A 14,492-nucleotide genomic window follows, 5' to 3' on the forward strand; every position below is an offset into this window, starting at 1 on the left:
AGAGAAATTGACTCCACTGCACTTATATCGGTGCGCTACTTAGAATAATGGTGTTATCGCAATCACACGTTGTGCAAATATCACAGCCGGCCGGTGGTGTTGCTTCTTCCTGATTTTGTTTGGCATCCTGGGCAAAATTTCCGGGGTCTTTCTTGCTAGCAAGTATTCTATATGCTATTTGTCCATCAAAGTCGTTAACCACAATATTTCAGTCCCTAACTCTGTGTTGGGAGGAGTTACCACCTTTTTGTTCGCCTCTGTTGCTGTATGTTATCAAAATTATCTCTCTCGGAAACAATTCCGAGGCTAACGCTTTTTGGAAAAGGTCTCCGGTACCCGCGTTCTTGGATTTGCAAAGTACACCCGTCGAGACCGTTTCGTGCTTGCTGGGGCACTATCATTTGGCCTTGGAAATCTATTAGTGCCCCAACTGTTCACCCATCTTTTTGATCGAGTGAAAAATCAATCCAGTGGCTTGTCAGGCCTCTTGAGCGCCATTACCATTGTCTTAAGTACACCCTGTGCGTGTGCATCTTCTTCTTATCATTTGTTTCCTTTGTCACGTACGTCGCTAATGTATCTTCTATTATTATAGTTCTTATGGCAGGGATTGTCGGGGTTATTTTGAACCTCTTACTACCACGAGACTTAAACGAATCTGAGCCTGTCTCTACATCTGATGATGGTGACTTAGAGGTGCAGAAGGAGGGGGCATCTACGTCTGGATCACTTTCGAAAAGTTGATTACCTTTTTTATGACCCGGTTACTCACTCCATATGTCTTGGAATTTATTTACGTCTTTCGGTTCTGTTATCTAATTCGAAGCCTTTATAAGTCGTCTCGACCAGTTCTCTGGGTTTAGGGATATATATACTCCGTTATATAAGGCTCCGTGCTCTTTGTTTGTATGCAATCATATCTCATGTAGAAAATACAAATTCTTAGGGCTTTGGGTACTGCTATCAATGTATCATGGCAAGCGTTATGTCCCAATGGCAGTGTTTTTCAACAGATCGCCAGGACAGTGTGATAAGGTTCATTTAGCTCTACATGGCCGTGATGATCAAATGTAATATTAGGCAACGTTTCGGGTCCAGAAGTAGCTTTATAAGAGCTATACAGCATGTTGGTCACAAAGCTCCGGTCGCCTGAAATTTTCAAGGATTGCCTTCGTGAGAATATATCCCCTAGAGTCTTTCTACGTACTTCAAGCCGAGACGTCGGTTGATAGGCTGTTGCCCGGAACTTTCATCTGTGACAGATCTCCGCAGAAAGAGACGCTCTGTTATAAGGCTAACTACTTTTCTAGCGCCCCCACGACACCGTTTGACTTTCTACAATCGTGTGCACACACAATCCGCCCTTTTAACCCCTTCGGATAGCTGTTCTTGGGCTCCCCAATGGCAACGAACGCGACGACATGTCTACCAACCATCCCTTCCGATATCGCATTCATGTGAGCAACATTAGTGAAAAATTAATCAAACAAAGTGCATGATAATATTGAGCGCTTGTAGTACAGGTCCCACGGTAAGTCCGAGTCGAAGTCCATCGATTACAGTGAATAGAGACTGAGAAACAGATTCAAGATGTTAGGCATATGCCTGAACTGGGGATTTCTGGGAATCTTGGTGGTTCAAATCTGTGCGGATAGAATCGATTAACCAAGAGGCACAACACTACTAATAGTGCATACATATTTCAGATTTCTACTCTGAGACATACTACAAGGATGGTTTGCATCTAAAGTGCTTGGGTAGGAGGCACAGTTGGTTCGAATTTATATCGCAAAATTGATCATGAATTTAGTGTACGGGCTAGCGATTCTCGATGTTCTACAAACCTTCATGGTCACCGCCGATGCTTTCCACTGGTTTGTTTTCGGATTTGGAAATTTAAATCAACTCGACGACACCTTTCTCAACTCATGGGATGTGGTTCTTATCGACTCGGTGGTCGCGTTGATTGTTCAATGCTTCTATTGCTGGAGAATTTACTTGCTTCAAAAGTCGGTTCTACTACCGGCATTTATATGCTTGGTGAGGTCTCAATAATTTCAATGTTGTACCCCATATCCTCACGATTTCAATTGATCAGGTATCTCTAACGCAATGTGGAGGAGGAATAGCAACGGCGATAGTTGTATGTTGCATTAGGCTGGTAATTTGTCATGTTAACGTATTATTTCAGGCACACAAACTCGGGCATCTGTCCAAAATCAGTACAGAAGTTGCAGAGCAAACAGTAAGTGAACGTACAACCACCGACTGTACATCCTCTAAATTTTAGTAGATATGGTTGGTGTGTAGTGCTGTTGCCGACATACTTATCACGGCATCTCTATGTTGGACGGTAAGGGGTATTTTTACACGTATCAATTATCCTGCAAAGTTATGACCCGTTCCTATTTTCAGCTCCTTCATGCACGGTCCCGAGTCCCATCAACGTCGCATGGAATGATAAAAAGGATTGTAACCTTGACTGTTGAGACAAATGCAATTACGAGTATGTTCATCTTTCTCTGATGTGCAACAGTCCAGAGGGCGTGCGTTCTCATTTTCCATAGCGGCAACGGCGATTTTAGGGTTGATTCTCTTTCTCGGGGTTCCCGTACGTGGCATAACTATTTCATCCTGAAACTTCCCTCTAAATCAGTTCAAAGAGCCACTCAACATTGGTTGTCCCCCCGTACGTGTTCAATTATTTATATACGTGGAAGAAGAGTGATTCTTACTCTGTTCGTTTACAGAACTGCTATTCTAAGCAAGCTGTAGGCCATTTTAACCAAGTTACATTTCAGAACATGCCTGTTCATATTTTCTCTAGGTATACAAATTGTCTAATTGCTGTTCTGAATAATCGTCGGCAAACCTCTACTGGAACAGCACACAACTACCTATCTACTCACGACAGCACCAATGGAAGATCACAATACACCGGGAGAACTGGTTTGCCTTCCAGAACTGCTATCGAACCCAACGAACCAGTAAAAGTTCAGATTGTTAGAAACGTAGATTTGGACGTAGATTCGGGTGTGGAGCTTGGTGATATGCGGAGAAAGGTGTGTTGTTTTCCAATTTGTTTCTGATATCATATCAATACTTAACCAAACTCTATAAAGAACCAGATTCATCAGACCTGGGAATGAGAGTAGCAACTTTTTATTGAACTGCTGGAAATTTCTATGCAACTTGTACAGACAGTGTGCTGTTACCATTGTATTAAGTTATTTTTTTTTTTACAATTTAGCTTGCAATTAATCGTGTATAAAATTGAAGTCGTTAATTCTTCTCGGCGCCTAAAATAAGCGCAACGGCAAATGCCGACGGTAAAGACCGATTGCTTTGCTTTTCAATATTCATGGAAGTCTTTGGTAAGATTTGTTCCCCTAGGAAGGCCTGACATTGACATCTTGACTAAAGAGGACTTATTCTTTTTGATTTATCGTTTTCAAGAGGGATAAAATTTGTTTGAGGCTATACAGTATGCAAAAATTTTTCTCTCTGTCTGGGAGTCGAACCCAGCTTTCGCGCGTGACAGGCGCGTGTACTAACCGATATACTAACAGAGACATGTTGTATAGTCATTATATTTTACTATGACCCTCATGATGGTTAATTAATCACCGCATTTATTGTTCAACTTGTGTCCACTGCAATTTAATAACCCTGTTGGCAGGTGGTAATATCTAGGCAAATGAAGAAGCATTGGCGTCTTCACAGAGATTCTTATTCTTTTCTACTCAGGTGGGTTACAACAGATTTGCTATATCATCTTATACAGGAAAGCCAGCAAAAAATTCTCTACCATTTCTCATGTGCTGGACGCACTGATACGAACTATGTTAGACAAAGAATAGTATCGTATACAAGAAGACATAAACTTACAGTCAAGCTCCCATGTCCATGCAGAGCGATCTTGATTAACAAGGTAGAGATAAGACTGATGAAAAGGTTAGTAAGTTTGTTTTTTCTTTCCAGGGATAGGAGCGCACATTCGCTATGCTCTCTGGTCTTAAGCGGACATCTTCATTTTCTTGCCATTCAGTGTCCCTCTTCTCTCTTTGACGATCAACGAGAATTACTGAAGAAAAGAGTGTTAGCAAAGTCTTTATTTTGTGAGACTTCCGTCACTAACCTCCGTCAATAATCGACTGAAAAGAGAAAAAACATGAGCAAATAAATGAGTCGTACCGATTAAATCTCTTACATGAGCAACGTGGATATTTTCTTTCCCAAACTCCTTCGACAAGCTCTGTGAGAGTGCTCGGATACCGAATTTGCCAGCCGCAAATGCACTGGTGACGACATTGCCCCTAGTGCTAGCAGTTGCTCCTGTGAAAATCAAAGCCCCTTTCTTGCCGTTGGGCTGCTCAATATCGTTATCCTTGAAAGCTAAGATAGCCCCACGGGCAAAGGCGAACGCGGATACAACATTTGTCTGCAACGATTCTTCAATCTCCTGAGGCGTGATATCCAGAAATTTCTTCCACACGCCAAATCCTGCGTTGAAAACAGCGACCCGGACGACGTATTCTGGCTTTGGGAACTTAGCGTGAACAGCAGTCCAAGCAGAAGTTACGTCATCGTTCGAATATGAGGTGATAGGGAAAGGTTCAGCCTAACCATGAAGTGTTGTTCAAACCTTGGTTCCACAGTTTATGAGTTTGTAACTTACATGCCCCCCTGAACCATTGATTTCTTGAGCAAGTTTGTTGACAGAGTCTGCACCTCTGGCGATGAGTGCAACACTGTATCCATTCTTCGCAAATAGTCGCCTGTAACGGTTGAGTGCTCAACGAGCCGGTATGATACCCGTACTCACGCCGTAGAGGCCCCTGTACCAGAACCATTGCCAAGTCCTGGATATTCTTTTTAACGGTGGTACTTCCAAGACAATTGCTACCCGAAACACACCTGCAACCACCAATACGCGTTTAGGGGTTTGGGATGCCATGTCTTGCTGGTTATTCGTGTTAGTTTTGAGAAGCTAGATGAACTGAAAATGGCGTGAGTTTTATACTTGACAGGCCTTTACTCAGCAAGCCAATGTCGTGATCAAAATTACTTGTTGCGCAACTTGCGCGTCTTGCTAATATATTCTCTCAAATAAATCAGCCCGAACATGTTGACAAAGACTGGAAGTCGCAAGTTTTATACTGACAGCCGGAGTTATAAGATTACGTTCTTCAGTGCGTTCGTAATCAGGATGCGTCCCTCAAGATAAACTTCTTAACGAGTGTAGCAAGTTGTTCTCGAACCTGTTTGAAACAGTTGTTCGAAATGCTTCCTGAATGAAACGAAGGAGAACGAAGGTTAGGATCTGGGTAGAAGTGTACCGAAGTGATGCCATGAGATTTAGGGCAGGTCGTGCCACCGATTATGCGTTCAGTTATTTCACCGTTCAACCTTTTACTTGCTCTAAGGATGATTTTGGGCACTGAATCTGAGAATGGTAACTCAGAACTACATCCTCAGCTAGTGGCTTTCGATTTAGAGTAAGTTCACAGAGAGACTCTGCACAACATACTTAACTTTATACAATCTCCATCAGTTATACTCTCTGGGATCTATGGATCGACACTCATGTCACAGGTCTGGAATGTACCAGACATTTGGATTGTTCATTGAGACGTAGAACTATCTAGGACCCTTGAGGAGGAAAGGTACTGCAATTAACCAGGTGTTGGACAAGTATGAAAAAATTTCATCGTCTAGTGAACTCCTCGATCTTACTGTCGCAGATACGGGGAAACCATTTCCTTCTACGACGATGTGCCGCATATACTGCACGATCTTCGTTCCCGTTCCTTTCCGACACATGGCGATAAAGTGGACCGACATGTTGTAATCGCTGCTTGCTCGCGAACACATGCTCCAGACCTGTGCGGTTTCATCTGGAGTTGTTCAAAAAGGCCGAGACTGACCCTCAAGACTGATCAGTGCAAATCAGTGTCTTCGATTGTTGCTTGTACCGCCCTGTCCCAAAGACTCCTCTCCTGATCTAAAGCCTGCAATCGAATTCTTCGATGAAATGGAGATATATCCAGGTGAGTCCAGTCGAACACAGGCAATACTTTAGTCTTGAAACGTGAACCCAGGTTCGAAGATCAAGCATTTCAAGAAAATTCATGAGAGAACAGGTATACCCTATTCAGAAATGGTACATCATTACTTTCTGTTTGTTTAGACGCTGTTTGATATAAGTCTTTCTAGCTTTTCTTCGATGATGAACATAGAAACTCGGAGGTGGAAAAGCTAGGTCAATACTTGTCTTGATTTTCTCTGCACCATTCGTTTACTCTCTTGATTCAGGGGTTACATTTTGCCATGTTCCACGAGGTTTGACCAGACAGAAATTTGATGAGGGCTTGAGAGAATGGCGACGCTGTCAGTCCAATCAATAGTGTCTGTTACCTGTCAAGGGTCTGTTCTTTCTGATTGATTGCAAAATAATAACGAGAAGAGCCATGCTGACTGGTCTTATTGAAAGAATATCTTTCATTCTTTCTACTTTAAAATGATCGACTGAATAAATTGACCAGGAAAAGCGTCAGATTTTGTCATCAGATTATATCTCCCGCAAGCCACTCATGTTACTATTCAAGTTTCCAAGTCAAAAACAAAAACTCCATTGCTTGAGTAACAAAATCAAATTGAGTTTCATGGTCGCGCCGAACTCGGCTTTGCCTATGCACAGCCACTCCGAATTGAAGACCCGCAGCCATCGCTTTTTTGTACCGACACAGCTTCTAATGAACACGTTTCTTAAGTTCCTACCGTGACTGGGCCTTCAGAGCCACGAAAGCACAGCTATAAAAGCCAATATCAAGATATCCCGCATATCTTTTCTCCCGTCACCCATTTGTGTTGGCTATCCCGCAGAAGCCTCTCCATATCATACCCAAGTCTTGTTCCTCAGAATTATAAAACCCTCGTGTTATTTGCTTGGTGCGCACACCCTGGATCTTTGCTTGTTCGTTTGAAGCTGACCATCCGTTGGCCTGTTAGACGCGATATCATCGAATTAATATCCTTCATCAAGTGCAATTCTAATCATGGGTCAAGAGGCACCAGCATTTCCTTCACCTGCATACACGGCGGAGAAGACATCACAGGCGCACTATAACTCTCGTGCGCATCCCATTTTTCTTCATTCTGAGCTCAGAACATCTCATATCTACCCTGTTACCTTGCAGAAGCGCCTGGAATGCCCCAGCCCCATGGATATTACCCGCAGCAGCTACAGCAGTATCAAACCGAGTACAGGCCTCCTCAAGGCGGCTATAATCAATCGCAGCCGCAGCCGCATGCCCAGCCACAAGTCATCTATGTCCAACAGCAATCCAGACCGGACAATTCTGATGCAATTTGTTTGCCTTTTGCCTGGTGAGTTCTTCCTTTATCCCGAGTTTTCATAGCTGACACTACTTCATCATGGTAAGCTGTGCTGGATGCCTGACAGCTACCTTATGTTGCCCCTGCGTCTGCTGTTTCTAGGTTCTGCCTGAGCAGCACAGACTCACAAGACTTTCTTCAACGGACATTACATCATCCATTTCCGACTACTCTTACTGTACAATTGTTTACTCAGTATATGGTCACCCCTTTAACAGGTTCCCCTTTACCCGGCTCTTTTCTTGTGTATCTACTAGTGTTTCTCACATGTGGCATGTCTGCCCTCCTTGTCATATTATATCTTTTCTGCGTCTATAGCAGATATACAAACATTACCATCAATGTATAATTAAATCATCTTAAAAGTTGTCATTGTTCGCAGTTGTCTCAGATTATCACTGGTTGCGGGAGAAACATGCTACATTATTCACCGGATTAACAGGCCACACAAGTCACCTATAGCCTGAATTACTAAACTGAAAATCTCAGATATACGCTAATACTTCTACTGAAAAAAAAAACACTGAAAAAGAATCCTTCAAGTCCATTGACATCGTGGTATAGTATCATCATTAATTTATCAGGGGACGCCCATCTCTCGTCCGATCTCCTTCAAACATTCTCTCGCCACCGTCCGCGCGTCGAGGTCAGATACAGAATTGTTGTCCCTGCCCAACAAATCCAGAGCTTCGCCACCTCCACTAGCAACCTCCATCTTATCAGCTCGCGTGTGCAAGGAGCGGTAGATCCTGATCTCTGATGGGCTCCGGCGTGGTATTGACGCAATTTCACATAGGATGGGATAAAAGTGGAACAGGTGGGCAACAGTGGTCCGTTTCACCGAATCAGCAATGAGTTCTTGAGGAGTCGAGGGTATAGGTATATCTTTGCCAATTGCTAATTAGTGGATTGATCAGGATGAGAAACCTCGATTTATTCAAAAATAAATCCGTTACCTGGCTGATTGATGCAGTATTCTGTGGGTTTGTCGGACAATGCTGCCCACAGTGATCCAGGCCAAAGCCGAAGGCCATGAATCTTAGTAAGAACATATAAAAGTTCTTCCTCGCGAGCTCTATTATAATGCATAAGCATCAGAATAATAAAGATGCCAAAAACACGTACCTAGGGAATGGTGTGTTACCCCTCAATGATTCATCTGCCACGTATCCCAAAAGTGTAGTTTTGCATCGATTAAGAAGTGAAGGTAAACTTAAAGCAGCTAGTCGTCGTCGCGATTGCTCTTGATCTGGCAAAAGAAATGGTCAATACTTCACAAAGGAAAGGATAAGGAAATTAATACCTCTCGTGACATCTGAGCAGATGAGGAATAAAAGGTCGAAACACCAATACGAAAATCGTTCTCGCGGCACCAAATTGCCAAAGTCCGTAGTCCCAAGGTCAGGGTAATTAACATCCACATCCACCTTGATAACCTTCAACGGCGGACTTATGCTTACTGCAGGCGATGTAGCATCAGTTGATGTAGATCCTCTTCTCATAGACAACGAGGGCACATCCGCTGTTGATGACACAGAAGAGAAGGACGACGGTCGCGAAGTCATGGGTGACATCTCAGAATCCTCCACTCTGTAGATCTTGCTACCTTGGAGAAGAATCTTCCCCAACTGGGCCACAAGCACATCTGGAACACGGGGCCCACCCAGATGCGGTACGACATCAATCTCCAGAGATGCAATAAGGGCAAGATCAAAATTCTCTTCAGCCTCTTGAACATCGAGTGAGAAGTTCTCCGCAGTTGAGCTGAAAATAAGTCGAATTGAATGAATAGCTCTGGTCAAAAAAGTGAAAAGTTGACGCACCAGTCAGCCAGAATACCACCACGGAAGACATCTAGAATCTGCCTCCAGATACCTTCAATTCGTTCATCATTTATTTTTTCCCCCATTGCATCTATTTGTAAAGTGGACTCCTTTACGATGCGGAGGAAGCAAGTCGTCGCAGTTTTCCATAAAGGCAGATCCTTGCCGTACTTTGAAGGTGCAGGACAATCGTACTTCAGTTTGACAGGTATTGAATATGCCTAACATAAAAAGATTCAACGTGATGACCCTGAGTGTACACAAGGAAACGAACTGAGAGGACGGATTCCAAAGTTCCATCAACATAGATGTCTTCGTGTGATTTGAACCTCAAGAAAAGTTCCACCAACATTGGCATGGTCTTTTTCGAAATGGCGATGTAGGTGATGCGTTTTTGAGGGGTTTGCTGCGATGAAGTTTTGGAGCTAGGCTGGACATCAAAAGCGGCAAGGAATGGCAGGGTGATGTATTCAGACAGGTCGCGCATGACGAGAGATGGAGAGCCTGGTATACTGAGATCGATGTCGACAATCGTATCCATTACCACGGACTAATAGTGCAGTTAAGAATGCTAAGTATGCGTATGCCCAAATAAAAGAACATACCTGTACAGGGGGGAGAGCATCGATATCAGGTCTGTAATCCGGCGAATGGGGGTAGGTCAAAACACCTACAAAACTAGTTTAAGAATAAAATTGAGTTGAAGTAAAAATCAACTTACCTTTTAGGATTGCCATCAACGTAGTCAGCCTTGGTAGATCCCACTCTTTTCCATCTACTACTTTGCTTGCTTTCCTAGTACCTTGAATCACATCGACATACGCCACCAGACCCTCCTGAGTAAATGGTGGGTTTGGAGAATTTTCTAAGTCAACCTGGGAAGTATACTTCTTTGTTGCGGCAGTACTCAACGCTACCAAGGTCTTCCATATCCTCTCCAGCGACTCCGATACCCGCACTCGAATCACTCCTTCAGCGCCTGAAAATGCCTTGATGGCCTTTTCGAGGCAGCGTAACGCCGGCGGGCTGATGCACCGATTGTCTGTCAAGATTGTTTCTTCGATATGAACCATGAACGCGTCCCATGCTTTCGTGTAGGAATCCAATAGAATAATCTTGTCAATAAGGAAGTCGCTGAAAATCGATCCGATTGAGTACAGAGCGAGGATCTTTGATTCATCCCATGAATGCTCGACGCCTTCATCAGGCTGGTCAGCGCCTTTATGCGATCGTATCTGATCCGTCAAAGCATCTAGTAGGGGGAATGTAACTTTCCATATGCATTGTTCCCAAGTGTCCATGCTGAGAGTAGCACCATACAATTGCATCGTCCGAAACAACGTCTGAATGGCACCATCTCGAACCTCAGCACGCGAATCGGTGCAGAGTCCAAGAACCTCTAGCAAGAGGAACATCCACAATTCGCTATACTCCGGCTCTTCATCCATATTCTTGCGCTTGGATTGGATAGCATCCGACACACTCCATAAAAGGCTGGCAGCGGCTGTCAGCGCGATATTGGTGTCTGCTTGGTGTCCAAAGTGCCCCAAAGTACTAATGCATAGACGAAGATGCTCTGGAGAGAGACTAGAAACCGAATCGCATACCAAGGTCAGAGATTGGAACGCGATCTTGACCAAAGCGTTATAGCTTTTTTCAGTTGGGTTGCTTAGCCCGATGGGCAGCGGCTTTGTTCGGATGACGGGTGAAGGAGGTCCACTCAAAATGGAAACGGAATCTGTGGATCTTGACCGCGTTGGGCGCGTAGCTCCTGAACTACCGAAGCTCTGACTTGCAGGCAGACACACGCTTCCCAGCATCTCAAATATAGTTTCCCAGCCAACAACTAGAGTATGCCCAGCAGCCTGCAAAATTTGATGTAGGGTCTCTAAGCCCATTCTCCTGATTTCTACACTGGTTGTAGTTTGCTGGTTGAGAGGAACGTTGGAATCAGGAATTATCTGCTGTGCTAAAACATCCAAAACTCGGCGCTGGACTTCGGCCTGTAACTCTCCTGTTGAGCTCAGATTTCGCGGTATAACGAGTAGAATTTCATCTAGCACACGGGCGGCTTGGATCCGGATGGATTGGGGAGCAAAGGGGAGGCCGATGACCATCAGCAAATGACTGGTAGTCGCGTTCCAAGCGATCTCTGGCGATCGGTAGATAAGCCGATGAATATTGAGCATGGCGACTCCTCCTAGTTTCGAAATGCCAAAGTCACCCGACCTCTGTTGTGGGTTAGCCAAAATTCAAAGAATGTTTGGAAGAAAACTTCATGAACTTACCACATTCTTCGGGATATATATGCCACTGACCCTCCTGCGATTGCCAAAACTTTCTTGACTTTTGTTGATGGTCAAAGTGGTCCCAGTCGCCCCAGTCTCCTCTCCAGTCTCAGAAACGTTCACAGCCACAACCTCAGTAGTTTGCATCCCCACCATTTCCGAACTCAATTTACACAACGCATTGACGAAGTCCTTGAACGCCGAATCCTCCAAATTCTTCGATGAGTCAAACAGCCTTTGTACAGCCATTTGCATGGTCTCAACCTCAAGGTCGGAAAGTAAGGGGTGTCGTATGGCTTGAGCGTTGCTAACATTTGATTGTGAATTAGACATTGTCAATGAAACGGACCGACTTGCAGGCACGCCTCCGCCGCTACCGCCCGAGCTTGGGCCAGAGGCAGCAGCAGCAACGCCACCGAAAAGTCCCTTCTTACTGCTCTGCCCACCACCGCTCCTCGCCATCACACCAAGAACCGAATCGGCATTCTGCAGAGCTTCAAGCACGGGGTACCAGCTTTCTCCTAAGCTTCCAGCAAGGAAAAGTGCACAGCCCAAAAACACCTTCAAGCAGGCCATGTTTCTCTCAGACAGACCAGGGGGCAGACTTGGCCCGCCTAGTCCCAGCCCCTCTGAAAGTGCCGCCGTTGCCGATCGCGGCGTCTGTGGCGGCGGATGCTCAACCCAAGTCTCCAAGCTCGACACAACACGGGGAGGAACAGCGAACTTCGACAAGGAATTGAAAAACGCGTCGCGCGGAGTCGTGAGGCCAAGCATTCCAGATACATTGGTCATCGCTTGATAGCTCGCGAGTACTTCGACGAACAGCTCATCTGAGAGATTTGTGGAGATGATAAAAGAGAGAGCGGCGAGGAGAGCGGGCCATGCTTGCGAGATGATGGATTGCACGGTGCGCAAGTTATGTGTTTGGGGGTCATTTTGTGGTAATGCATCGAGATCTAAGGCAGGGGGTGCGCGGACAACGGCATCGCCTGCTGCACGAGGGCGTTGGAGAGCAATTTGGCTGTATATGGGCCCGGAAAAGGAGGCAAATCCTTCTGAAAGGGAGACAATGCATTGCACTGCGAGGAGATATAAGTACGCGTCGGGAATTGCAGGCGCATCAGCTTTGTCCAATTGATCAATACTAACAAATTGCATTCAGTCGAGTTCGGCTAGTATGCGGCTTTGAACATACCATTGAACTTTCATAGCTGAGCCATACGAGCTCAAACCTGCCTCCCCTCCAATCATTGTGACAACACCGCTAACAGTGGCACTTGCTACTCTTCCGGCCATATCCAACCCATATGCCGCAGCTCCGGTGGCACTAGATGATGATTCTGACTGTACACCAATACCTCCCATTTGCTGACTGACGCCAAGCAACGCAGGCTTTTCCGTCACCAATCGTTTGAGAGCCGTAACAAGCGATGTTACAGCTTTAGAACCGGTATCGAGAGCGTCATATCGGTCCCAAAGATTTCTGATGAGCTCTGCATCGCTACATAATCTAAAGGGAACAAAGTCAACAAACAACGATGATGACGACAATAAAATGCGAGCTAACCCTCTCATTATCTCCATAGCTAAAACTCGCATCCATAGCGGTTTGGAAGAGTGTGCATGATGTGGTTGCTCTGAGGAGTCTGGGCCATTCTCTTCACTAATGATGCGGATCAGAAGCATCAGGAACACTTCCGACTCTGTTCGAAGTTCCAATGAAAATTTTTTAAGAAGTAGAAACACGACACGGGTACACCGCAGCAGTAATGGGAATTGTGGACGTTCTGAGAGAGATTTAAGAAGTAAAGGACACATGTGATGACTCAAAAGAAGGATAAGTTCATAATGCTGTAGATGAATTGAGCTTAGAAGCATCCTTCATTAAACACGTCGTGCTTACCCTGCGAAACTGCTCGTGGTAGTTGGTCAACACGCTTTCTATTAATTCAAGTGCAAATGTTTTGTGTAAAAACTCGAGCTTGAGAAAATTGGCTTTCTCCGAATTGGCAAGGAGGCAAAGGTCTTCGAACACAGAAAACGCGTCCTTCGCAGATGGTCCAAGTAATTTCGTTGTCCCGTCAGGTAATTGAACCTCTGACAGGTCTGCGGATGGGATTTCCTCGGATTCCTCCTGGCGATCCTCTAGCACCATTTTATCAACCACGAACATGACTAACTGTCGAAGAGTCGCCGCAGCAGTCGATGATACGACTGCGATTCTCGATTCTTGTAATTTGAAGCACAATAGTAGAGCCTAATCATGGTTCAGCGTGATTCAACATGCATAACAGGACACGTACGTCGCCTAGTAGATCACCGTGGATGGCAGGGAAGTTGGGTACTAGGGAAACCAGTGTCTGAAGAATACGAAGCTGAATGTCGACTCCTTGCGACATCGCATCACTCATTGTGCTGATGATTAGAGGCACGGCGGATTGGGGAACGGCCTTGAGTGCGATGAGACGCTGAAGTGACCCTAATGAAATCGCGACGACTTTGGCGTTTTTAGTTCTGCATCCCATAAATACTGGTCTCAGAAGATCATCGGATTGAGGTCCATCTATTAATGAAGCCTTAAAAAAGTTCAAAAGAGTGACTTGAATCGGCGACATACCTGAAGCCAAGTTGGCAGTCGCCTGCTCCGGCGACGCGCGTAAAATAGCCAATGATTTTTCTGCAGCCTATTCCCCTGTCAGATTCCGTCTTGTCCAACAGTATCAGCAGACAAACACCTCGCGTATTTCAGGGTGCTTCCGTCTCGTTTCACTTGCTAAAGACTAAACACGTATTGAGCTTCTATCTGACTCTTCGCTAGTGTTGCTTACCTGTAGTTCAGTCACCAAGAAAGCAAGGGAGCTCATTCTGTCAGGGCAGCGTCAGGAAACTTTTCCATATGTATCGAGTGAGACTCACGCAGTATTTAAGCAGATCTACGCTACAACCAACAATGGTTATAATTTATGTTCGGAAGTCGCTATCA

At 45.0% G+C, this 14,492-nt stretch overlaps 2 protein-coding genes and 1 non-coding gene across 3 annotated transcripts; all 3 read right to left on the minus strand.

The window, feature by feature from the left end:
- Positions 1-3,500: 3,500 nt before the first annotated feature.
- On the minus strand, positions 3,501-3,572 carry JR316_0012161. Its single transcript has one exon. It is a non-coding gene; the product is annotated as a tRNA-Asp (tRNA).
- Positions 3,573-3,804: 232 nt separating this feature from the next.
- Positions 3,805-4,957, minus strand: JR316_0012162 (putative oxidoreductase YoxD; the record flags this gene model as incomplete). Its single annotated transcript, XM_047897794.1, has 8 exons — positions 3,805-3,830; positions 3,889-3,943; positions 3,996-4,084; positions 4,139-4,154; positions 4,211-4,621; positions 4,679-4,778; positions 4,826-4,862; positions 4,918-4,957. The coding sequence occupies 8 exons, from the start codon at positions 4,955-4,957 to the stop codon at positions 3,805-3,807; spliced, it is 774 nt and encodes a 257-aa protein (XP_047742683.1).
- Positions 4,958-7,978: 3,021 nt separating this feature from the next.
- JR316_0012163 (Protein MON2-like protein) lies at positions 7,979-14,373 on the minus strand (the record flags this gene model as incomplete). Its single annotated transcript, XM_047897795.1, has 16 exons — positions 7,979-8,283; positions 8,355-8,473; positions 8,524-8,647; positions 8,702-9,162; positions 9,222-9,442; positions 9,496-9,771; positions 9,827-9,891; positions 9,943-11,452; positions 11,510-12,653; positions 12,705-13,019; positions 13,077-13,360; positions 13,413-13,766; positions 13,813-14,072; positions 14,127-14,193; positions 14,245-14,289; positions 14,338-14,373. 16 exons carry the CDS (start codon positions 14,371-14,373, stop codon positions 7,979-7,981), a joined length of 5,586 nt encoding a protein of 1,861 aa, XP_047742684.1.
- Between the last annotated feature and the right edge of the window lie 119 nt (positions 14,374-14,492).

This window comes from Psilocybe cubensis, chromosome 12, assembly GCF_017499595.1.
Source record: "Psilocybe cubensis strain MGC-MH-2018 chromosome 12, whole genome shotgun sequence".
In the NCBI taxonomy this organism is placed as follows: domain Eukaryota; kingdom Fungi; phylum Basidiomycota; class Agaricomycetes; order Agaricales; family Agrocybaceae; genus Psilocybe; species Psilocybe cubensis.